The sequence below is a fragment of the Podarcis vaucheri genome (genome assembly GCF_965113315.1).
Source record: "Podarcis vaucheri genome assembly, chromosome: 3".
NCBI lineage: Eukaryota > Metazoa > Chordata > Lepidosauria > Squamata > Lacertidae > Podarcis > Podarcis vaucheri.
Window position 1 is genome coordinate 23302035 of NC_138761.1, and position 26435 is coordinate 23328469.

General features: G+C 44.3%; 1 protein-coding gene across 5 annotated transcripts in view; it reads left to right on the top strand.

Annotated features, from left to right (window-relative positions):
- The first annotated feature begins 283 nt into the window (after positions 1-283).
- The window catches only part of THADA (THADA armadillo repeat containing), a 161150-nt gene continuing 134998 nt past the window's right edge, over positions 284-26435 (top strand). The window contains exons 1-15 of one of the 5 annotated variants that reach the window (XM_082217226.1): positions 284-456; positions 5315-5414; positions 7248-7342; positions 8430-8560; positions 9776-9924; positions 10031-10063; positions 13102-13150; positions 14800-14990; positions 16150-16244; positions 18863-19083; positions 21383-22074; positions 22883-23034; positions 23132-23287; positions 23481-23603; positions 24356-24479. In XM_082217226.1, coding sequence (XP_082073352.1) covers positions 5339-5414; positions 7248-7342; positions 8430-8560; positions 9776-9924; positions 10031-10063; positions 13102-13150; positions 14800-14990; positions 16150-16244; positions 18863-19083; positions 21383-22074; positions 22883-23034; positions 23132-23287; positions 23481-23603; positions 24356-24479 — 2287 coding nt within the window. In that variant the 5' untranslated portion in view covers positions 284-456; positions 5315-5338. Of the gene's footprint in view, positions 457-1194; positions 1216-5314; positions 5415-7247; positions 7343-8429; positions 8561-9775; positions 9925-10030; positions 10064-13101; positions 13151-14799; positions 14991-16149; positions 16245-18862; positions 19084-21382; positions 22075-22882; positions 23035-23131; positions 23288-23480; positions 23604-24355; positions 24480-26435 lie in introns of those variants that run through there. The other 4 variants (XM_082217222.1, XM_082217223.1, XM_082217225.1 and 1 more) reach the window with 4 other exon arrangements.

Consider the following 26435-nt stretch of genomic DNA (forward strand, 5'->3'; position numbering starts at 1 on the left):
CCTCCACTGCCCTGCAGGGCATGGGGGATATTATTAAGGACGGAGCTGTGTCTTGCCCAGATGCTTCGCTGGACTGCAACTCCCATCAGCCCCCCTCAGCAATGGCCAAGGGCCAGGCATGATGGGAATTGTAGTCCAAAGGCACCTGGCGAGCCTCAGGTTCGCCACCCCCGTTTTACGCCCCCCCCCATTCCTCCCTTAAGCCGGCTCCGAGTGGCCTAGATTGCCCCTCGGGCTGCTCCTCGGCCTTCCCGTTTCCCCGGCTGGCTGAGTCGATCCGCGGCGCATCCAGCGCGCTCGGCCGGGGCCTCCCCGCGTCCACCTCCCGGCTCAGAGGAAAGACGTGACTCGGCGGGCGGAGCGCTGCCTGTCTCTTCCTCCGCCCGGCCCCTCGCGGCGAGGAGGCGGCACCACCAGAAGCCGGTGGAGGAGAGACTGGCCGGGCCGATCGGGGCGGTAAGCAGCGGGAGGCGCGTAAAAGCGCGCGGCGGGCGAGCTCTCTTGGAGAGCGGGGCGCTTCCCTGGATGCGCTCGCCGCCGCCTTTTCGTTTGCTTGTGTTGCAGGTGGCGCGTCTCGTGCATTTTTAACCCCCCCCCAAAAAAACCCCAGTAAAGGGTTATTGGGGGCGCTAAGGTGTTCCCTGAATCTAGCTCCCAAACAGCAGGGTCTTCCTTCTCCTCCTCTGCTTTGAACCAAAGAAAACCGCTCCTGGGATTCGGGGCCACGCGATGTAACGCGCCGCTCATAAAGCCCAATCTGATCAAGCGTGCACGCTGCACCTTTAAGGGACATCGGAAGCACAGTTACTTTCTCCCCCTTCCCTCCCTCAAAGAATTCTGGGCCCTGTAGTTTATTAAGGGTTGCTGGGAATTGGAGCTTGGCGAGGGGTCAACTACAGTGCCAAGCATTCTCTGGGGGAGAGAAAGTTCTTTGGATGCGCCTTAATGGTATAGTGTGGTACATAGCCATTCTCATTGATCCAACCTCGAAAGTGCAGTGCAGGTGGTTATATAATTAGGCTGCAATCCTCGCCATGCTATGAAGTTGTTTCCATTGAATTAAGTGTGGCTTACTCTTGGATAAATGGAGATAGGATTGCCGCCTTTGTGATGAAGAAGAGGCACTGAGTCCTCTTCCTGCACTCCATTGCAACGTGTGGAGATTTGTGCAACTTGCTGCCATGAGTGTGATGGCTGCCAGTCATTTATGGCTATGTAGGTATCTTTGTTGATCATATACCCAAGCATACTTTGCCTATGGAGTGGCTAATGAAACAGACAAAATCTATAAAAAAAAATTAAAATAAAATGTCCAGTAGCACCTTAGAGACCAACTAAGTTTGTTCTTGGTACAGTGCTACCTCGGTTTACATACACTTCAGGTTATAGACTCCACTAACCCAGAAATAGTACCTTGGGTTAAGAACTTTGCTTCAGGATGAGAACAGAAATCATGCAGCAGCAGCGGGAGGCCCCATTAGCTAAAGTAGTGCTTCAGGTTAAGAACAGTTTCAGGTTAAGAACGGACCTCTGGAACGAATTAAGTACGTAACCAGAGGTACCACTGTATAATGAAACAGATACAGATAGGAGTAATTCGTGGGGAAAAATTAATAATAAGAGGAAATAAAACAATTGCATTGCATTCAGTAAAAATGATTGTTGTAATGTCTTGCTTGTAGGATTCCCTGGGTTGATTGGGGAGGAGGGGGCTGGACTAGATTTTTATCTGATCTGGTGAGATTCTTCTGAAGTTCAAACCTGACTGATCCCCGGTGCTGAAAAGAGAGAGACCAGTTAAAACATTCTGTAGAATCTGGAGTGGTTAAGCATTATCCTTCCAGATGTTGTTGGACTCAAACTCCCACCAACACCAGTTAGCATGGGCACTAGTCAGGGATGATCAAAGTTGTCCAGCAATATCTGGAGAGCCACAAATTAGCCACCCCTGTGATAAAGGAATTTTTTGGAATTTTCTCTTCTAGGCTGTAGGTTAGACTGTTCCCCCATCCAATGCATGTGGGCGTGGAAAGTGAGACAAGTCAGGGAAGAGAGTTCAAGCCAACCTCTCTGGCATCCTATTTTCGTGTGCAGGGTATTTTCCTTTTTTTTGTGGGAGGGTATTCAAACATACAATTTCCCACTTGCAACGTGAAGTGAAATGAAATAACACTACCATTTGATGCTGCTGTATGTGCAGACTGGCCTAAATTCTGGGGCTAAGCGATGGTGAACTTGTGGCTCCAATTAAACTCAGGCAAGTTTTGGGATGAGGGGAACCTGCGGCTGGTTTCTGTGGCTGTATGAGAGTCAGGGGCACAACATTCTATCTGCTGTCGACTGTTGTCCTTACATGTTCACCAACTCCACAGGTCATTAAAAAAGTATATTTATGGGTAGCTGTTGGAATCTAGATGGAGTTTAGATGGTTAATGGTTGGAATCAGATGGACGGTATTTCAGGGAAACAGATCTATTCATCTAAGCCAGGGGTCGGCAACCCGCGGCTCCGGAGCCACATGTGGCTCTTTTACACCTTTGCTGTGGCTCCGGGGCGGATACTAGAGCTATCCATGTACTCCCAGCAGCCAAAACAAAATGCCACAAAATGAGTGATTTCCCCCCCCCAAAAATTTACACAACAAACATAAAAAGAATAAATTGATCTTACATTACATATACATTACATTCTCGCTGCAAGAAGCCACATTACAGGGAAACAAGCAGGGGCAGAGGCGAGGGAGCGTCCCTCAATTTCCTGCTGGCGTGAGAAGCGTAGAAAGTACCCGGCCATCCCGTGAAGTCTTTTGCGGCGGTTGCCAGAAAATGCCTGTGAAAACGCAGCCTGCCGGGGCTCTGTCCCTGAGCGCTGTGCCGGCCAGACAGGGCTTTTTGCGCCCGCTTACAAAGCTGCCACATGTCGGACACTCCCTCGCCCGCTTTGACGAGGGATGGGTGAAAAAGTCCTCTCTTTCCTCTGCCATGAATCTTTGAACATTCAGGTTGTTGGGATGTCCACAAGTTCCGGTGGTCCACAAGAGAGGGGGAAAAGCTTTTCTCTACCCTCTTTCTCCATTCCATGTATAATTTGCCAACTTCCTATCATGTCGCCTCTTCTCTAAACTAAGATTACCAGTTTGTTTTTTCAATGAATCCGGGGACACTTTTCAACTTCCTATTAAATAGATTTTGCCAGGGGACTGATTTGTAAATCTGGGGACTGTCGCCGGGAAACAGGGACGTCTGGTAACCTTCCTCAAAACTAAAAAGTCCCAAATGCTGCAACCTTTCTTCGCAGGGGAGTCCCCGGGATTCCAGTGCTATTTTTCTAGAGAAAGCAGTTCCAAAACTCGCCCTGAATGCCTCCCGTGTTCTCTTAGACTGGCAGTGGCACCCACCTGAGAGGGTGGGGAGGAAAACCCTGCCTGGATCATTTCAGTTGCTCTTTTCTGAAGTCCAGTTTGTTTTCTACTGTTTTGTAAGTTTTGCGGCTCCCAGTTTTTTTCCCCCTTCGGAAACGGGTCCAAGTGGCTCTTTTTGTCTTAAAGGTTGCAGACCCCCGATCTAAGCTAAGAAACAGATCTGTTCATTCCAAGAAGTAGCTGTTGTCAGAATGTCAACAGAATGTCAACAGAATTGATTTAAGAGTGACTAGTGGGGTGCCACAGGGTTCTGTCTTGGGCCCGGTCTTATTCAACATCTTTATCAACGACTTGGATGATGGACTCAAGGGCATCCTGATCAAATTTGCAGATGACACCAAACTGGGAGGGGTGGCTAACACCCCAGAGGACAGGATCACACTTCAAAACGACCTTGACAAATTAGAGAACTGGGCCAAAACAAACAAGATGAATTTTAACAGGGAGAAATGTAAAGTATTGCACTTGGGCAAAAAAAATGAGAGGCACAAATACAAGATGGGGGACACCTGGCTTGAGAGCAGTACATGTGAAAAGGATCTAGGAGTCTTGGTTGACCACAAACTTGACATGAGCCAACAGTGTGACGCGGCAGCTAAAAAAGCCAATGCAATTCTGGGATGCATCAATAGGAGTATAGCATCTAGATCAAGGGAAGTAATAGTGCCACTGTATTCTGCTCTGGTCAGACCTCACCTGGAGTACTGTGTCCAGTTCTGGGCACCACAGTTCAAGAAGGACACTGACAAACTGGAACGTGTCCAGAGGAGGGCAACCAAAATGGTCAAAGGCCTGGAAACGATGCCTTATGAGGAACGGCTAAGGGAGCTGGGCATGTTTAGCCTGGAGAAGAGGAGGTTAAGGGGTGATATGATAGCCATGTTCAAATATATAAAAGGATGTCACATAGAGGAGGGAGAAAGGTTGTTTTCTGCTGCTCCAGAGAAGCGGACACGGAGCAATGGATCCAAACTACAAGAAAGAAGATTCCACCTAAACATTAGGAAGAACTTCCTGACAGTAAGAGCTGTTCGACAGTGGAATTTGCTGCCAAGGAGTGTGGTAGAGTCTCCTACTTTGGAGGTCTTTAAGCAGAGGCTTGACAACCATATGTCAGGAGTGCTCTGATGGTGTTTCCTGCTTGGCAGGGGGTTGGACTCGATGGCCCTTGTGGTCTCTTCCAACTCTATGATTCTAAGGGCAGGTTTGTGTTGCCCCCAGATAGAGATTACACGCTGCAAACATTATCCATGTTGTCAGATGGCAATGGTGGTTGCTCATGAGAAACCAGTCAGGACTCCGACTTGTCTTTTACAGGTTTTATTTAGGTGCAAAACTATTTACAGTGCAGAACCACAAGTTCACGTCTGCCTCAATCGCTAGCAGAATCCGGGAGTGGTCGTTTCCGGATCCTCCCCCAACATAACAGCTTAGTAACTGCCAGCCTTTTCCTTCATTCTTTGCGTTTTACACCTCTGCGCAAGGTGGGCGACGGAAGAGGTGTGCTTCCCTCCTGGCCGACTTGGCCAAGAGCGGTGCTGAGGCTCCCAGCAGCTTTGTGTTACGTTGAACACAGGTAGACAGACCATGAGCCCAGTTTGCACTGAAGTTTTGGGATGAAACCCTATGGCCACCTATGTTTTGCTGGAGTTTGCAGTCAAGTTTTTACATTAAGGATAAAGCATTACCCATTGGTGAATTATGGATAAAAAATCTAGCTCATAGGGTCTATGAATATTTTCTGAACTTTTTGTGCAGCGTACGTATAAAAAAACCAACTGCCACAAACTTTTTGCAAAGCACAAAGGTGAACGGGAATTAAACAGTCTTTACTTTTAAATTGTGCATTTAAAACAGTGTTGGTACCAAGTGTCAACTTATAATCTTTTTCAGTAGGCAATTCTTTAATCTACCAAAATGGTTTTAAAGAAGAAGAAAGAGATTCAGGTTGATGCCTTTGTTCTTGATCACCAACAGCTTGAAAGACTTCACTGTAAGTATAATTAAGTTGTTTAGTTTGTCTCTCTAGACGTATTTCAGTGGTACTGTAATGACTTTTTAAATCCAGTCCTCTTGATGATACCTTTTTAACTTAAAAAGAAAAATCAGCCCTTTTCATGTACTGTAGTTTATATGCTCTTCCCACCCCATTTTGAAAGAGTTTCTGCACTGAAGATCAAAATTAAAGGGAAACATTCCAGAATGCTTGATTTTGTTATTTTATAATTCTCCTTAAAGAATGTATTGAGGATGCCCTTGAGACACTTTCCTAATTTTCGGGGGGGGGGGCATTGTAGAAAGTTGGTAGAAAGTAGGTCCTCTGGAAGCTGTAATTTTTGTAAAATCTGCTAAATATTGTGAAGAATAAGAATAAGAAGAAGAATACCCTGCCCATCTGACTGGGTTGCCCTAGCCCAGTGGTGGCCAAACTTGGCCCTTGAGCTGTTTTGGGACTGCAGTTCCCATCATCCCTGACCACTGGTCCTGTTAGCTAAGGATGATGGGAATTGTAGTCCCAAAACAGCTCGAGGGCCAAGTTTGGCCACCACTGCCCTAGCCACTCTGAGCGGCTTCCAACATATATAAAAACATAATAAAACATTAAAGCTTAAACAGTTTTCCTTTAGGTTATATAGTTATATAGTTACACATCTCCTTGACATCTGATGGGAGGGTGTTCCACAGGGCTGAACTCATTCTGTGCAGTAGTAGAGCCTTAGGTAGCACTTGGGCAATGTAGACCCCACTCCTATATCTTCTCCAGAAAACTATATTTTCGTCTTTAATGCAGCACTCATCCAAGAATTGGATCTAGACATCTGTGAGGGGAGTTTCACTTGTGGAATGTTCCTGTAAAAGAAAGGAGAAGTGGTTTTCACCGATTCTCCCAGCAGCCCCTGACACTCCCTGAAAAGCAATTATGTGTGGGTTGAGGAACTCTCTGGAATAAATGAGAGGTGGCAAAGGAGACTGGAGGAGGGGAAATGCAGGAATTGGTGAATACTGTTTTCCCTCACCCCCTCTTTCCAGTTGTGGAAGCCTCTGCTGGATCATAGCTTCTTCCGTGAATGGATAGGACCCTGCTGGAAACAGAAGGACTGTACTGGATTCAGAGCATTAGTTTCAGATAGAGGAAAATAAAACCTATGCAGTGCATGAGCAATTGACAAGGGGGAAGTCACCTCAGTGAAGGTTGTTGTTGAACTGCCCCAAAAGTTATTGTCTAGCAGCAGCTGGTGGGCTATAGGCTTCCCATCCGCCATCTTAGCTTGTAACTGCTGGGAATTCATTCATCCTCTTCCTTTTAGCTGAAGGCAGGCTACAGTGGTAGCTGTCGTGTGTTCTGGTTACAGCTAAAGACACGATTGGGCTGCGTGACTGCATTTTCCAAATTACTCTTGGTTTGTACTCTGCCTGAAGTTTCTTTGCTGTGAATCCAAATGATATGTTTTCAAGTTGGGATGATTTTTACAGGAACTTCTACATTCTTAATCACAGTTGTTGAATTCAATACAGAAGATGCTTTCTATGTCTCTAATAATTGCCCGGAAATAAGAACTTCAGCAGGTGTGTTCTCACTGATCGTAGTGGTGGAAGAAAGCAACTTTTGAAATTATTTGTCCTTGTAAAGGCACAAGAACTGTTCTTGTTTGATCTGTCAACTTGCAATAGTGAACAGAAGTATATGTGTTAATGGGTGTTTCAGGTCTTTGGGTCAGTGAAACATTCACCCCTCCATAACATAAAAGATTTAGAAATTGGCATTTATAATATACACGTTGATAGAATATTAGAGGTTTTCTTTACTTACTTTCTTTTTGCATAGTTTTTGCAGATGCTGAAGGACAAAACCTAGCCTCTCTGCTGCTGCGTTGTGCACTGTTACCTGATGGCATCCAGCAAATCCATTGTGTCAAGCAGGTCTGATTTTAGTAGCATTAAAAATAGTAACATGGAAATGTGTAAAGAAGAGCTGCAGATTTTCCTACTAATGATTTTCCTACCAGTTAGGAATGGTTGAAGCCTAAGTAAACCAAACAAACAAATGTGATCCAAAAACTGTCTGTACTAACCTTTTGTAGTGCTGTGTTTTCTGCAGTTAAATTCTACTTTATTTGAACTTATAACTTGATTGAAGCAAAACAAATACATTTTAAAATAGGGATGGCTAAACCCAATTTCAGGGACTGGATTAGGCACTCTGGGTAACCTTTTTCTGGCCCCAAGGCTCAACTCTCTCTCTGTCTCTGTACAGGCAGTGACCAATTAATGCACGTCCAATTCATGCAAAACCATGCATGTGTGCATCGCAGCAATCTGAAAGCAGCTTGAAAAGGGGATGGGTGGGGTGGGGTGGGGTATAACAGGGTGAGACAGGCTCCCCCCAAGCACATGGGGGTCAGGAATGTAAACCCACAGATCTTGAACTGGTCTGTGACCGTCATAATAAATTTCTTCTTATTATTATTATAAACCCACAGAAATCGGTCGTTGCCTGTATAGATAGTTTAAGTAGGCACAGTTCTTTAATGGAGATGTCAGTTGGCTTCTCTCCAGCCCTCTGTCATTTTTATTTGACGTGCAGGAAGTGGGTGGCCACACCACTGCTAGCAAGTGTCTCCCGCAGGATTTGTCAAGGTCCTCGGGCCCAAAGAAGGCTAGCCACTCCTGGTTTAAAAGAAGTAAGAGCATCCAGAGAATTGGAACACTGAGCTGGAGAACTTTATAATGCAACCTTTGGTAGTAGATCGCATTTGCATCACACACATTGTCCTTGCCATAGCTGTCAACTGTTCCGTTTTTTAAAGGGAAATTCCCTTATTCCAAATAGGATTCCTCGCAAGAAAAGGGAAAAGTTGACAGCTATGGTCCTTGCTGACTTCGATCGTATAGCCGAAAGATAGATTGTGTTATTTAATGTTTTAGTAGTAGACGTATCTGTATGTATAGGACGATGCAATAGCTAATGCTGAATTGTAAAAAAAACATTATTCTTTGTTGTGCATAGATTGTGCCGTTACTAGAGAAGATGGATAAAAGCTCTTTGTGTGATCCCATGGTTAAAAACTGTTTAGATGTTTTGGGAGCGATGTTCTTATCTCTGGATGTGAAGAACCCTTTGAAAAAAGTGTTGGCAAGGTAAGTGTGTAGTTTTTTCCTATCAGGTGTGGGGTGTGGGTGGGGCCACCCGTTGCTCCAGCCATCCAGTTTGGAGGGCAAAATAGGGAGGGGCGTCAACTATCCAGCCATCAGAAGTGTGTGTGTGTTTGTGTGTGTGAATGTATCTGGGGAGCTACTGTAAGTTTGTGCTCTGCAAATAAAGAATTAACTACTGGCCGTTTGTCCTGCTTGGGCTCAGTGTGCTTGGGGCAAATGGTCTGACTTGGTATAAGGGAGATTCCTGTATCTGTAAGGGTCTCCCAGCTCTCCAGAGCAGATTTTTTTTTTGGGGGGGGGAGGAAGGAATTCAAAGAGGAAAGGGAGGATTGGCAGAAACGTTTCCCTTGCCCCCTTCCATGAGCAGGAGCTTAGACATGAATGGAGCTCCAGTCACCAGGTTTCCGGATCTGACCCTTTTTGTTTAGCACTTTGTGATCAGTTCCTCAACAAGCCCACCCATATTTCTGGGCATTGTTTGCTTGACTTTTGTTTTGTTCCTGGCCAGGGCAACTTTTGTGTCTGATTTTAAGACTGAATAAGATTTATAGTTTTGGCTATGCTGCACTGCAGACCAGAGCTTTCCAAACTGTGTGTCGTGACACGTTTAGTGTGTCGGCTTTGGCGTGTCGTGTGAACGCTCCCTGTGCTCCTTCCAGGGCTGGAAAGGGGTTAGTTTAACTTCGAGTTTGCTAGTAAAACTTAATGACTGTGTTGCAAAATGATGCATGTTTAAAAAGTGTGTCACCAACATGAAAAGTTTGGAAGGCTCTGCTGTAGACAATAGGGATGATTTGATCCCTGTTGCTTTTAATATTGAATTAGAACGTGACGTTTGAAAAGAAGGTGTGGACAATATGGTTGCAGTTTGTGAAACGGTGAATGTTCTGTTGTGAACCTTGGGTTTTAAGCATTGGCTGCCTCTGCCTTATTTGATTCTATCCTCTTCCACCAGAGAAGAGATGAGTTTTTGCTGTCTACCTCAGGTTCTCTATTCCTTTTGATGCTCTAGAAACTGTAAAGAATCAGACTCACATTAAATTTTACTAGAACAGTGAGTGCCACAGTTTCTTATCCTGTAATCAGATTCACTAAAATTCATCCTGAAGTGTTATGGCGCCCAGAAAGATCGAATTACATGTCCTTTTACATTCCATGCTTTTAGCATCTACATCTCAGATAACTTTTCTCATGCAGCTCCCTAAACGGAATTCCTGAACCTCTTATGGCAGAAGCTACACAGAGTTTTGTGTTCTGCCTCAGAGAAGAACTAAAAACAACAGACCTGTCTCAGTACAGAAAGACTATGGACAACCTTGCTTCCTGTATGGAAAACAACACTATAGGTATGATGATAAGTTTATAACAGTTTGGAACTTGCAATTATTACAGAAAGAATTTATATTGTTATGATAAGTAAAAGCTGCTTAAATACATACTTTCATCTTTCAGGTAAATCAAGTGTGAATATCCTGTTCAAAGAAGGTAAATTCTTGACATTTCTGCTTAGGTTAAAATGTTCTAATAGTGCCGCTCCATGGGAATTATGAAAACACTTTTCTACCCTTTTGGTAGCTCTTTGGGCGGTAGAAAGAATTAGAGAGAGGGATCTGAATAAGTGACTTTAGGTATTACCGACTACACTGAAAATGATGCAATCACTTTATGTCTGTAAACAAGTGCTTAAAATCCAGGTTGCAGGCTTTCTTCCCACATGTGATTATTCCCTGGGAGAGTGCTGGCAATCTGGGGAATATGTTTCTGTACCAAAGGATGTCGCTTTTCATAGCTAGCACATTTCTTATCACCCCCTCTTCCCCGCAAGGTGGCAGAAGGAATTTGGAGCAGCTATGAAACCTTTACCTTAAACATTAATTGAAATAAACTATTTCCCTAGGATGCGGGTGGCGCTGTGGGTTAAACCACAGAGCCTAGGACTTGCTGATCAGAAGGTCGGTGGTTCGAATCCCCGTGACGGGGTGAGCTCCCGTTGCTCAGTCCCTGCTCCTGCCAACCTAGCAGTTTGAAAGCACGTCAAAGTGCAAGTAGATAAATAGGTACTACTCCAGCGGGAAGGTAAGTGGCATTTCCGTGCACTGCTCTGGTTTGCCAGAAGCGGCTTAGTCATGCTGGCCACATGACCCGGAAGCTGTACGCCGGCTCCCTCGGCCAATAAAGCAAGATGAGCGCCGCAACCCCAGAGTCGGCCACAACTGGACCTAATGGTCAGGGGTTCCTTTACCTTTACCTATTTTGCTTGTTGGTATTTCGTGGGATTGATATAGTAGTAAATACTTTAATCTACGGAGGCAAAATTGTGCATGGGTTATTGAGTACACAGATTATAGCCCTGTTTTAGCCTTCATCGACCACAAGGAAGAGTTCCTGCCAGTGAGATGTGCTTTTCCGTTTTATCTCCCCGCTGCCTTGCAGCAGACCACTAGGACTGGTTCACCCGTGCCTGTTCTTCATTTAATGACAGCATTATCAAGTGGTCATTGTAAGTTACGCAGCACGACCAGCGTGTGGTTCTTTACTGGGCAACATGTCCTTGCTCCCAAGGAGATTGGAATCCATGTTTCAACAGTGGAGAGGAGATGGTGGCGAAGGAAACACTCAGGACTCTTTATATCACCCAAAATGCAATGTTTTTTAAAAATGCTTTCAGTTCCCGCATTCAACTGACAGTCATCAAATGGAGAGAAAGCATGTGATGTGAACCAGGCCTGTAATTAAACTTCCTAATTGCTTAACGCCCCAGCCTCTAGGCAACATACAATATAAGGAGTATGTCATTTGTATCATAGACTGTGGCACTTGTCTTTCTCTTTCTGTATGGTAAAAGTGTTGGGAAAGAATAGCAGTGTCAGGATAATAATAATAGTTAAGATAGTAAGTACCATTGTTTCAGGCAATATTTATTTTCGAAGCATTTTTAAAAATGCCTTCTGACCTTAGCTCGCAAAATTTAAAGTGGCAACTATAGCCATGAAGCAGATGGGTGCAACCCAGCAAAGCACAGCCATAAAACATACATGAAAACCAGTAAAACAGGTCAGCAATGATAATGGCAGCAAGGAGTTCAAATGTGCCCCTAAATGCCTAGATTTGTATTTTTTAATAAAAAAAAATCTGGTGCATAAAAAAAACCAAGAGTAGGTCCTGGACAGAAAAGGATTTCCATAAATTTGTCCCTGGGAGCCACTAACAAATTCAGAAGGTGGAGGCATTGTAATCAGTGTCTCTAATGACACTGAAGAGTGACTAGTGGGGTGCCACAGGGTTCTGTCTTGGGCCTGGTCTTATTCAACATCTTTATCAACGACTTGGATGATGGACTAAAGGGCATCCTGATCAAATTTGCAGATGACACCAAATTGGGAGGGGTGGCTAACACCCCAGAGGACAGGATCACACTTCAAAACGACCTTGACAGATTAGAGAACTGGGCCAAAACAAACAAGATGAATTTTAACAGGGAGAAATGTAAAGTATTGCACTTGGGCAAAAAAAATAATGAGAGGCACAAATAGAAGATGGGTGACACCTGGCTTGAGAGCAGTACATGTGAAAAGGATCTAGGAGTCTTGGTTGACCACAAACTTGACATGAGCCAACAGTGTGACGTGGCAGCTAAAAAAGCCAATGCAATTCTGGGCTGCATCAATAGGAGTATAGCATCTAGATCAAGGGAAGTAATAGTGCCACTGTATTGTGCTCTGGTCAGACCTCACCTGGAGTACTGTGTCCAGTTCTGGGCACCACAGTTCAAGAAGGACACTGACAAACTGGAACGTGTCCAGAGGAGGGCAACCAAAATGGTCAAAGGCCTGGAAACGATGCCTTATGAGGAACGGCTAAGGGAGCTGGGCATGTTTAGCCTGGAGAAGAGGAGGTTAAGGGGTGATATGATAGCCATGTTCAAATATATAAAAGGATGTCACATAGAGGAGGGAGAAAGGTTGTTTTCTGCTGCTCTAGAGAAGCAGACACGGAGCAATGGATCCAAACTACAAGAAAGAAGATTCCACCTAAACATTAGGAAGAACTTCCTGACAGTAAGAGCTGTTCGACAGTGGAATTTGCTGCCAAGGAGTGTGGTGGAGTCTCCTACTTTGGAGGTCTTTAAGCAGAGGCTTGACAACCATATGTCAGGAGTGCTCTGATGGTGTTTCCTGCTTGGCAGGGAGTTGGACTCGATGGCCCATGTGGTCTCTTCCAACTCTATGATTCTATGACCTTAAGAATGGGACAGGCTCGTATGGAAGTTGGCAGTCATTCAGATACCCAGCTATTATATAGCTGTTTATTCTCTGTAGATGTCCCAAGTTTCTACCAGGGTTTAAAGGTGAAAAAAAAGTGAGAGAACCTGCAGTATCCACTGAGATGCAGTTTTGTCATTTTGAAAAATATTACATCGGTAGTCTGGCATTTCATTTGTCTATTGCTGCATGATCTTTTTATGTGAGACCTATTTATATCAAATACTGGCTTATGTATGTTTTCCAACTATATTTTCACAGCTCTTCAATTTCTGCAGAAATCTGTGCTTGAAATAGAGGAAGAAAACAGGTGAGAACTGCTCCGTGTAAAATGTGTGCTGGTTGGAATGTGAGACACACTGTGTAGGGACACAACAAGGTCCGTTTGGAACAATATTGCCCTTGTACTTCTTTTGAATTCCCTGAGATGGATGAGCTACAGCAATCTGTGATTCATAGATAAGTTCCTGGAGTTCAGTCACGCTCTGTGGAGAGGAAACATTGCTGTTTGGTTTTCTTTAAGAGTTTATCCAAACAATTCTGAAATCTGAGAGGAATGCAGAAGAATATAAAAACAGTTGTTGAATGGTGCTGTTTAGAGTTCTGTTTAGCAAATTTCCCCCAGTAAGTGTGGACTTTCTTTTTTAATTCCAGGGGCAGAAATTAAGAGCAGTGAGAGGATGGGCTGGCCAATCTAATCCTGAAGATTCAGAGGGTGGGTTGTAGGCTTTGGCTGTATTTGACAACAGGTTTTCTACAACTAGGATTCTTTATTGCTACTAATATGGAAGGGGGGGCTTTGTTTTCCTTGAATGGAGAATTCCTGAGATTCAGTATGTTTTAGACTCTGTTCAGAAAGCAACTCGAGTGAAGCCATTTGGAATTGAGTTTAGTTTTAAGCTTGGTTTTCTACAGCCTAATAGTATGGTCCCTTTCCTTGATGATAATAAAAATGTAAGAACCAACTCATTGGTGAAAAAGAGCTCAGAATGTTTTTAAGCTGCAGAGAGGTGTACCCTTTTAACGGCAAACGGGTTATTGTATTTTAATATTCTGTTGGAAGCCGCCCAGAGTGGCTGGGGAAACCCAGCCAGATGGGTGGGGTATAAATAATATATTATTATTATTATTATTATTATTATTATTATTATTATTATTATTCCCACACAAATAACTTGGTCTCACTTATCTGCTAAGCCTAACAGTTGTTGGTGGCAATTGCAAAACCAGTCAGCAACTTGTTCCTTAAACAGATACTACATCAATATGAATGTCCTTTTGAATTTTAAAAAGATTGCTGTTCTAAGAAATATAGCACTCATGAAGAATACGAAAAAGAGAGAAAACAACTCACTGACTTACTGAGCTTGTGCAGAAAGCAGAGCTTGCCTATCCCGTTAGGCAGGATGAGGCCACTGCTTCAGACGGCGGAAGCCTTCCCAGTGCCCTGCCACTCAAGCAGCTGTGGCGGCAAAGTGCTGCTGCTATCAGCACCAATTTTAGGATCTTAGATCTTGCCCCAAATTGGCACTGATAGCAGTGTGGTGTCTCTGACAGCTGTGGATGCGGCAGAGCATGTTTCACACACCAACTCTTATTAGAAGCATTGATAATCTCTCCACGCACACTCTTTTTGTTGATTTTTCTGTGTTGATCATTTTCTGAGACCGTGTTATATGTCTCTCCCCCCCCCCCCCCGTTGATAGCGCAGTGCATGAGACCATAACAGTTCCTTTTCCCTGGTGGTGCCTACATTGTGGAAATCCCTTCCAAGGTCAACTCATTGATTGTGGGGTTTGCATGGCACATTAAGACATGGTTATTTCAACAAAGTTGAAGTTGGTCATTGCCTGTGATGGAAACTCGTGTCACACTTAATGGATTAATTTGATGCTGCCATAATACACGTTCAAGTGACTAATACCGCTATTCATTTTCAATTTTCTTATACATTTAAAGGAAGCTCAGTGGGAATCGCATTGCTCAAACTCGGCTGATGCACGATTTGTTGATGGGTGTTAAAGTTTCAATGATGTTGATACAAAAAATTCAGGAAAATGTTCAGGGAAATTTCTGGAAGACGTTAGATTCTCCTATTTGGCAAAGTATGTGTGGACTACTGAACCATTTTTCACACTTCTTAATTAATGGTAAGTAGTGCCGATATTTAAGGGTGGTTTTTTAAACGCTTCTTACTATATTGGGCATTGCCTTTTAGTAAGAAGATAAGAGTCATTCTGAAGGAAGAGCAATATGAGGGAACCTCTTGGTGGTTTGATGTATGTGTTTTTTTTACATTTTAACAGTGCAGGGTTTGGAAAGAGAGTTGCCTTGTTTTGCTGTCTGCATTGTGTCCTTAATGGAGAAATACAGCTCAGCTAGAGGATGAAGATGGCGCTGTGGGTTAAACCACAGAGCCTAGAACTTGCTGATCAGAAGGTCAGCGGATCGAATCCCCGCAACGGGGTGAGCTCCCGTTGCTCGGTCCCTGATCCTGCCAACCTAGCAATTCGAAAGCACGTCAAAGTGCAAGTAGATAAATAGGTACCGCTCTGGTGGGAAGGTAAACGGCGTTTCCGTGCACTGCTCTGGTTCTCCAGAAGTGGCTTAGTCATGCTGGCCACATGACCCGGAAGCTGTACGCGGCTCCCTCGGCCCATAAAGTGAGATGAGCGCCACAACCCCAGAGTCGGCCACGACTGGACCTAATGGTCAGGGGTCCCTTTACCTTTACCTTTATAGGATGCAGACCAATTTTCTGAAGCTGTAATCAGGAGGCGTAATCAGCAGAAGTCCTCTGCCCCCAACCCCAATTAGTGGGAGCATGCGCTGGATTGCAACCCCTTATGTAAATACAAGGAACCCTTCTGTTTACGGAAGGGCTACCTTGTATCGAAGCCGGCATCCCTAGTAAGAATTGCCACTATCATTTGTTGATAGAAAATATTTCTAAAAAGATGTTGTGCTGTTGCCTTGCCAATACATCAGCAGCAAACTAGATGCCTGCTTAGTTGTGAGTACCTGCTGTTTAGGTTTGTAATGTGGGCGCTAAAATGTTAAAGAAGTTGCAGATTCTAGATTTCCATTATATCTTGTGTAAGTTCCCAGAGTTTTCCACTGCACTTATTGCTGTGAGCATTCTTCCCTGGTTTTCTTTGCACTATACATGCTACGGTTCCTGTGTTGGATGCCGGCAACAGTAAAAATGGAATATATTAAGAATAATTAGCAGTTCTAGAAAACAATAAATCTGAAAGAGAATCTAAATGTCCTTTGCAATACTAATATATTTCAATTTTATTTCTGCAGAAGACCTCTTACAGACTGTCCAGACTACAGCAGGGTTGGCTGTTGTTCTCTTTATTAAGACCATGTTTGAACCAGGTGAAAAGCTACCTTGTTTGGTAAGTGTGTTTCCCTTGGAAAAGTTAAAAAAACAACAACCCACAATTTACTTAATTTTCAAATTGAAAGTAATCATAGGGTGAGATCCAGTGTAGCGTGAGTGGCATACATGTGTTCTCAAGCAGCAGGATTTGTCCTTCCTCTCTCCCCGTGCCCTGCAGCCCCCCCCCAATTATTTTGGAGCACTGGAGCAGATTCTGGGGATGTGTGGGGCTCCACAGGGAGGGGAGGGGAGAAATCAGAAGATTCATCATGCAGGCAAATTTCTGATGAGTCAGTGAGCAGACAGCTTTGGATGGCCCTCAAAATGTGTTAAGTCAGCAGTTGGAAGGGAGAGCTGTTCTGAAAAATATAGTGGCCGTCTCAGTGTTGTTCACAATATTTTGTGCTTTATATATAATAATAATAATGATTTATTATTTATACCCTGCCCATCTGGCTCGGTTTCCCCAGCTACTCTGGGTGGCTTCCAACAGAACATTAAAATACAATACTCTATTAAACATTAAAAACTTCCCTAAACTAGCCCCTATTAGAAGAATTGTTAGTCATTTCATAGTACAATCCTATACGTGTCTACTCAGAAATAAAACCCCTTTTTCAATGGAAATTCCTTGCAGAGTGCCTTAGAGCGCAGTCCTGCACGTTCCTGGTTAGAAGTTGCTCCCGTAGAGTTCAGTGGGGCAGACTCCCAGTTAAGTGTGCATAGATAACCGTGTCTGCTCAGAAGTAAAAACTATCAGTTGTATTGAATTTGGTGGGAAATGAAATCTATGCATGTGTTCTCAAAAGTAAAAACCCACTTGGCGTCAGTTGGACTTTCTCCTCAAGTGTGCATAAAAGGTAAAGGGATCCCTGACCATTAAGTCCAGTCGCAGACGACTCTGGGGTTGCGGCACTCATCTCGCTTTATTGGCCGAGGGAGCCGGCGTTTGTCCTCAGACAGCTTCCGGGTCATGTGGCCAGCATGACTAAGCCGCTTCTGGCAAAACCAGAGCAGCGCACGGAAATGCCATTTACCTTCCTGCCGGAGTGGTACCTATTTATCTACTTGCACTTTGACGTGCTTTTGAACTGCTAGGTTGGCAGGAGCAGGGACCGAGCAACAGGAGCTCACCCCATTGTGGGGATTCGAACCGCTGGCCTTCTGATTGGCAAGCCCTAGGCTCTGTGGTTTAGACCACAGCGCCACCCATGTCCCGATCAAGTGTGCATAGGATTGCACTATTTATTTTACACTTGTTAAACTTGTATAGGCTGCCAATTTTCTGAACAATTATTGAGTCTGGTGCTTTCTGAATCCTAGATAATTTGTGGTGGTACTAGTACAGTTGTACCTCAGAAATTGAACAGAACCCATTCCGGAAGTCCGTTCAACTTCAGAAATGTTCAGCTTCCAAAGCGTGGCTTCTGATTGGCTGCAGGAAGCTCCTGCAGCCAATCGGAAGCCATGGAAGCCCCATTGGATGTTTGGCTTCCAAAAGAACGTTCAAAAACTGGAACATTTACTTCCGGTTTTCGATCATTTGGGAGCCAAAACGTTTGACTCCCAAGGCATTCGGGAGCCGAGGTACGACTGTATACTGAATTGCTGAATTGTTCAGTGGTGGGAATCCCAAGGAAAATATAACTTGAGAAAGGTATTAGAAAATGCTGCTGAGTTTTTGCCTCGCTTCCCTTTTAGAGTGATTTGATCTTTCTATTCTAAATAGAAAGCTTGGGATAAGTGTATTTTACAAGCCTAGCACTGATCATGGGAGCAGAGAACAAAGAGATTAAATTTATAATTTATCGTTGTGACGTTAACCTATGAGAGTGCTGGAGGTGAAATAGTTAAACAAGTTACCCAATCAGAAACCAGGGGGTGGAGTCAGAGGGACTATAAAACCAGGGAGGAGTTTGTTGGGAGTTGGGTGGTTGGTTGGAGTGTGAGTGAATTGAGTCAGTGGGGAGGTTGAGTTAGTGTAGCGAAATAAGCTGAGTCAGGAACAGTTAGGAGCTATGAAGACAAGGAAATATCTGAGATGTGGTTTAGTGAGTGAGAGCAGGTAGAAGAAGTTATAGGTCTGGATAGGCACCCCATGATTGTAATTGACCGATAACGTTTATGAAACCACACGCTTGTTAAACTGCAATAGATAAACAGAAGTTTATGTTCCAAGTTAACCCTGACTGGACTCAGTATTGTACCAGGTAGGGCCTGGGTGGTGGCAGCGAGAAATAAAGTGGTGGCACAGGGATCAATAGACGGTGAAACGTCCGGGGACCCTGTGTGATCGCCACAGTAGTGGATAGGCATAACTTCTTGTGCTTAATAGTGCCATGATGGAAAACATGCAAAGAATCGTAAAGTGGGAAGGGACCTTGAGGATCATCTAGTCCAACCCCCCCCCCCGCATTGCAGGAATATTCAGTTGTCCCATCTGGGGATCGAACTTGGAACCTTGGCATTATCAGCACCAGGCGCTCACCAGCTGAGCTATCCAGGCTGAAAGACTGTTTACATGTTAGCAGCTAGTATTGTGCTTCCTTGCAGTTTTCTAAGGGTCTGGCAGAGCACGGTCTTATTTGTTTTTCCTTCCCTGTGGTTTAATTAACACCGTATTGCCTTTTGCAGATCAGCGACTTGCTTTGTGGCTCACTGAAGCATTCTGACTTACCAGACTGGTTTGCGGACAGCTGTGGGAGTCTTTGCACTGCTGAGCTTTCTGATTCGGTCCTCCTTTTCCTCTGCCACGGAGCACTCGCTATGCTAGAGTGGAAGAATGGCAGCATGGACCGGAGAATGGAGAAGCTGCTCTTAGATATTGCCTTGACTTTGCTGACCTTGAGTGCACGGTAAAACTACATTTTTAAATGGTGTTTCGTTTAGCTGGAACTTGGGTTCGCCCATTACTAGAGCTCAGGTTGCATTATAATATAAATTGTGAATAAAATGTGGTAAAAAATATAACAGTGAATAGAATCAGAGAATTGTAGAGATGGAAGGGACCATCACCTGGTCCAACATTGCAGGGGGTTGGACTCGATGGCCCTTGTGGTCTCTTCCAACTCTATGATTCTATGAACCTGCTGCAATGCAATCTTTTGCCCCGTGTGGAACTTGAACCCACAATCCTGAGATTAAGAGTCTCATGCTGTACCAACTGAGTTATCCTAGCAGAACCTTAAATATCACCACCACAAGCCGTCCCAAATCAAAAGGCCTTGCAGTGTTTTGGAAGGGGACCTGGGCTTTGGCAAGTCTGTATAGGAAAAGAGGTCCAGTGTTGTGGGACAGCTGGAGCCGAATCCTTAACGCATGTTAGCAGAAGTGCTGAATTGACCTAAATCTTTCACTTGGTCTGATTGTGGATCAAGGACATTCTTCTTCTTCTTCAATTGGACAATGTGGATTCATAGGGAAATAAAAGGATTCATAGAGTTGGAAGGGACCCTGAGGATCATCTATCCAACCTGAATATGCAGCTGCCACCATACAGGATTGAACCTGCAACCTTGGCATTATCAGCACCACGCTCTAACCAACTGAGCTATCCTTGGGATTGATTTATTGGACCTCTTGGTGCTGCCATCTGTCCTAACTGAAAGCAGCCTGGATACCACAGCAGTGTGGTTTTCAGGTGGTTACTGTATTTTTCCATGTATAACATGCCCCTTTGTATAAGACGCCCCCATTTTTGGGGACTCAAATTTAAGAAAATGGGAGGAGATGGCTATATTACTAGAGTTGTTGAGCTTTTTTGGGGGGTGGGATGCAGGAAATCACTAACGCGAATGACAAGTGCTAAGAATCGTTCGCGTCGCAGAAGCTGGCAAGTGTCTGTCCGTTTGCAAACAACAGCCGGAAATCGAACGCCCATTTGCCACAGCGGCAGCCAATCCAAGGCAGCTCTGGACATAGCAACCAATCACCTGCTCAATTAACACAGGAGCAGCCAATCCGAAGCAGCCCTTGCCGCAGCCAACAATCACCCACCAAATAGCTGCTTACAAGCTGCAGCTTCTGGCTGCAACCAATCACCCGGTCTCTTATGCACTGCCTGTGTATAAGACGAGCCCCGTTTTTTAACATTATTTTTGAGTAAAAAAACCTCTCGTCTTATACATGGAAAAGTACAGTATCTCAGCTGCCTTGAACGCAGGAGAGGTAGCTGCCAAGGATCTTAACCCACATGCTTTCCTTCCTTCCCACAAGTTTAGAGGAGATTGCCTCTCAGTAAGGGCAGAAGGGGAGCAGCCAGAGTAAGCAAAGGAACCCCTCTGACGCTTCACACCACGCAAGACTATGGTCTGCCTCAGGCAGAGGAAAGAGGCAAGGGTTCGGGACAGATCTCTAGCTGATGTTTACCTTGTCACCAGGAGGCTGCTGACTGCCTGTAGCCAAGACAAGCAGCCGCAGGGGTTTGTCCCCTGGAATGTGAGACGAGTGCACGGCCGAGATATGTTCGTGCTGTTTGTTGTATATATTGGTACGACTTTCCCCTCCAGCAAGTACAGACAGTGGGTGGGAGGGAGGTTTGAAGGAGATACCAGAGATTTGTCCCTAATCTGCTCCTTGGATTTCATACTATTTCCATTTTCGGGAGAATAAACTGTTTAAATGAGAAATGCACTCTGTATAGCACCTAGGATAGCATGTTAGTGGTACACATAGAGCAGGGATGTCCATGGTCGATCTCTGGCTCCCTTTCCTTAGCATCGCTAAAACTGACTCCTGCCCCGCCCTCCATTGTTGTTTGATCTCTGGAAGGGAAGACGGAGCTTTCTCTGTGCTGCTGTTTTCATCCATAGCGATATTTTTGTGAGCAACTTTACTCTTTTGTCCCTTGCCTTTAACCCCCCCTCGAAATGGAAGTCCCACCCAAGATTTTTTAACCCCTAAAAAAGGGTTTTTCTCCTCCCTAAAAGAAGCTCAGCAACTTTGAGCTGAACCCCCCCAAAAACAGGGGTAGATCACTGCCAGTTCTTAATTCTAAAAGTAGATCGCAGTCTCTTGAGAGTTGGCCACCCCTGACACAGAGCTTTGTAGCTTTGTAACGTTGTGAAAATTGGCAAAGATTTGAGGATCAAAAGCATTCCACCTTTAAAATACGGTAATCTTTCTCTATCCTGATACTCTGCTTCTCTCTTGAAGGCTTAAAGAATCTGTTATGGCGGCATCCTTGTCCAGAATTTTAGCTATCTGGACGGCTTCGGCGCTGGATGCTCTTCAGTCAAGTTCTGAAAACCTGAAGCGCAGCCTCAGTGGAAACTCGGGCACTATTGGAAAAATGCTGGATTATGTCTATGCTCATTGGGAGCATCCTCTCGATGCTGTTAGACACCAAACCAAACTGATATTTAGGAACATCCTCCGAATTCACCAGGCCTCAGCAAAAGGACCCATTGTAAAAGTGGACCCTTTCTTCTTGGGATTGATTGACAACTTGCTAAGTTTAGAATGGCACGTTAAGGGCAAATACTCGTCACTTGGCTGCCTTGTTGAATGTGTGGGCATTGAAAATATTCTGGCAATGGACAGGACAATTCCTGCGCAGATCTTGGGCGTCATGAGCGATCAGTCTTTTGCACCTTACGCAAGCGATTTGTTGGAAACCATGTTTGTGAACCACAAGAGACACCTTGAGTCCACACTAGAAGGGAACACCTGGATCGACAAATGGCACGAGGCGTGGGTGTCTCCCCTGCTGTCGATTTTGTGTGATGGGAATCCAGAGCAAGCCACCTACGTAACAGATTATTATTTACCCAAGCTGCTGAAATGTAGCCCTGAAAGCTTGAACTACATGATTAAAATCCTTCATACATCAGCTGAATCTAATGTTGGTAAGATCAGACTTCATACCTTGTACTCAAGGTGTGTTTAAACTGCATAGCTGTCAACGTTTCCCTTTTTAAAGGGGAAATTCCCTTATTCCGAATAGGATTCCTCACAAGAAAAGGGAAAAGATGACAGCGATGTTAAACTGGGCAGGTGGGTAGGGAATCTTTGGCTTGTTTTGACAGGTATTTCTCTGCAGAGCAGAGGTGGGAGAGATTCTAGGATCCCAATTGCTCAGAGCACAGGTGACAAGAATCTATCTTGATGGCCAAGAACATAGCTTAGAGACCCCCTTTTTATGTCTTCACATAATTCTGCAGTAGAGCAAAATAAATTTCACCTTACATTGTCCTATGTATTTGCGTAAAGCTTTCCTTGATTCTTTTCAGGGAGCTTTAATAACAATACACAAACTAGTTTTTCACCCAATTTTTGGTTTCCTATAGAAGTGCAATAATATATATTTTTAAAATTATTGTTGTACTGACTGGTTGATCACTAGGTAAAATGTGTATCCTGAGAATTTAGAGGAATTTAAAGCTGGTGGTGTTTAGGATACCTTTAGCAATATATTCTTATACCTAACATATTTTGATTTTTAGAGAGTTGTTTTTAGCAGTGGAGCTGGAAGTGGTGAGAAATTGCTGTTTTTGTAGCAGTATAAAAACAAAGGATTTATTGTTTTTGTTGTTGTTGTTATTAATTTATATGCCGTCCATCTGACTGGGTTGCCTCAGCCACTCTGGGTGGCTTCCAACAAGTTAAAACATCAAACACAGTTAAACATTGAACATTAAAAACTTCTCTGTGCAGGGTCTTGCAATACCAGAGGAGCACTTGGAGCTTTGATGGCATGCCTGAGAACAGCAAGAGCCCATGGGCATTTAAAGTTTATAGACATGATGCACAGTGGTCTTGTATCCATTACCTGTATCAAACAAGGTTTAGTTCATCAACACGATCAGGTACAAATCTAAGTGTTTTGTGCATGTGTGTTTTTTAAGTTTTATATATTTATTACAGAGAAAAACTTTGTTAAAAACTTCCTTATTGTTTTAAAAGGTGCGAATAGACGCTTTAGGTTTGCTTTGCGAAAGTCACCGGAGCACAGAAATTATTTCCACCGAAGAGATGCAACTGATTGAGTTTTTTATTAGCTACAACTTGAACAGCCAGTCTCCAGCTGTGAGGCAACAAATCTGTTCCCTGCTGAAAAAGGTAACCTTTAAGCATGAACCTGAAATTCCACATACGCCTCTTTAGAAGTTCTGTCCACCTTTGTGACAAATGTTCTCAAACTCCATTACGTTTCGCCTTTACTTTTTTAAAACATGAAATAAGTTGCGACGTCCACTTCGATGTTTCTTGTTGGGTGGCATCATTGTACCGTATTTCTTTTTTATTTTCCAAGTTGTTCTGCCGGGTACACGAGAGCTCCCAGACAGTTCATAAAATGCAGCAAACGAAGTCCAAGCAAGGCCTGGGCAAACATTCCGTTCCATGGGATCCATTAAAGACTTTGCATCAGTACAAGGTATGTGTGCACAGAGTTTAAGAACTATCTGGCAATTTCCAAACATTGCAGTAGCCACAAAAGCGGAGAGTGCGATCCATCTGTGGCAAAGGACAGTCTGAGACACGATGGGAAACAAGACATATGAAGCTGCCTTTTACTGGCTCAGACCACAGTGACTGGCAGTAGATCTCCAAGTAGATTCCAATCATTGAGCCTAGGGCCTTGCTTGATACAATTCTACCACTATTTGTGGCCTGCTCTGAAATATCCTGTTTTCATGCCCTAATATCCAGGCAGCAAGGCAATCAGCTACTGCCGGGAATTTTCAGATTCTCACTGGCCCTGAAGTGCCACTAGGCATTGCAGCCAACTCACAGTCAGCTAGACTTTGGACCCCTAGTCAAACGTAGTGCAGGCCACTTGCAGAGGGTAGAATCTCCTTGAATTTTGAGGTGATCATAAGAAACAAGTAAGGAGCACAGAGAGAGGAAGAGATGTGGAATGTGGGAAGGATGGAGGTGTGGGAAAAAGATTGAGAACTTGTAAAAATATATTGGCTTATGGAGGTTGGTTTTTTGTTTTGTTGTTGTTTTGTCCAGGAGGATATCCCTTTGGGGCTTGGCAAAACCCTGCCAGAAAGGGGTAACTAGAAACTGGGGCGATCTCATTGGCTGGGTAAAAGGATTAATGAAATATCAAAAATATCCTCAACCCCTTTTGAAGACAGTCTTCTGTTTGATCTGTCTGTGGCTTCTGTTTCCCATTCTTAGGATTTCATGTCCTCTGTCTGTGATATCCTTTTTGGAGCCCTGTTTCCTGGTTCATCCCATCCAACCAGATTTACCGCACTGACTGTTTTGGGATTAATAGCTGAAACGTTTCCCGTATCAGAAGGTAAGCTGTCTTGAAAATGCGGTGGGGAAAGATTTTGTTAAATGTCTAATTTTGTTAAATGTCTATGGTCAGGTTATATTATAACTGAATACAGTGGCTTTTTTCTTCTCGGTTGCCACCTGCTTTTTCTCAACAAAAAAAATGGAACAGCAGTAGGAGGAGTAATAACATTTTATTTCAGAAGAGAAGTACTCCAGTATTTGGAGAGTGCCGCAGTTCAAGTGCCATATGGCTCATTCGCTCCTTGCTATTTGTCTGTGATGTGAATGGGTAAAGCTTGGTGTATTGGAGTATCTTTTTTCCTGGACCTTGTCTTGCCAAATGCAAGGTGGTTCTTTTAAAACTAGATTCAGAGGCAATACAAGACAGAAATAAGTGAGAAGATTGAAGATTTCATTTTAAACAGCAAGCAATATATACATACCAAGCAAGCACCTCAATCTGCCACTTGGAAGCCCTCAAGAAGCAGGGAAGCGATCCCCCAGGTAGCCTTCGTTTGCACGGCCCCGCTGCCATGTGTCCGTCCACAAGCTTCAAAGAACTCTGCCCCCAAACCATCTGATTTATAGCTAACTAGCCTGTAAACCTGGGACGCGGGTGGCGCTGTGGGATAAACCACAGAGCCTAGGACTTGCCGATCAGAAGGTCAACGGTTTGAATCCCTGCAATGGGGTGAGCTCCCGTTGCTCAGTCCCTGCTCCTGCCAACCTAGCAGTTTGAAAGCACGTCAAAGTGCTTTCCTCTGGCGGGAAGGTAAACGGCATTTCCGTGCGCTGCTCTGGTTCGCCAGAAGCGGCTTAGTCATGCTGGCCACATGACCCAGAAGCTGTACGCCGGCTCCCTCGGCCAATAAAGCGAGATGAGCACCACAACCCCAGAGTCGGCCACAGCTGGACCTAATGGTCAGGGGTCCCTTTACCTTTACTTTAGCCTGTTAGCTTATGTGCCTCCACTAGCTATGTGCAGATTGTTCATTAGCTAGCCACCTCTTCCCATGCTGTACGTTCTCCAAACAATGTCTAACATCAGAAAAGGTAACGTTGCCCAGCACTGTTCCTTCCTTCTGCAGATTAGGGCTTCAAAGTCTGTTCTCAGCCGTAAAAGAGCTGAACAAGAGATATAGAGGGGGAAGTAAACAGAGGCAGGAAGAATACCCATGTCAGACCATTATCTCGAAGTACAATTATCTTCCGGATAGATTGCCTATACACTCCACCCCTGGTCTACATGGTTACCTCTTCCATGCTTAGCAAATCTGTTCCTCCTTCCCTCTTTAAATAATAACTCAAACATATAACATACACACTAGCAAAGCATGTACAGAATCCGGCAATGTGGCATCCCTGCCGCATTTTTAATATCCATACCCCAATGAAATTATCAGCTCTTCATAATTTTTTTAAAAATTACAAGCATCAAGTACGAAGTTGCATGCATATGTGTGTGTTTTCACTGTGTTCCCATTTAAATTCCACTCGATAAGCGGCTTAATCTGGGCCTGGTTTCTGCATGCACGTTCACAAAAAGCTGCCTTACATGGAGTCAGGCCATTGGTCCATCTCATTCAGTACTGTCTACACTGATTGGCAGGAGCTCTCTAGGGTTTAAAGCAGGGAACGTTTCCAGACCTACCTAGAGACTCCAGGGGTTGAACCTGGGCCCTGCAGCAGGCCAAGCAGGCGCCCTATCATGGAGCCCAGGGCCCTTCCCTGAATGTTTGGTTGGAATGTAGTAAAAAAGCAACAACCGTGCATCTCTCTGCATGGGGCGCACACACATTTTGCATTTATATCTGTGAACTTGAATACAAAAAGTCAGGTGAGAATTGACAATACAGTGGTGCCTCGCAAGACAAAAAGAATCTGTTCTGTGATTCTCTTCGTCTAGCGGTTTTTTCATCTTGCGAAGCAAGCCCATTGACGAATTAGCGGATTAGCGCTATTAGCGGCTTTTAGC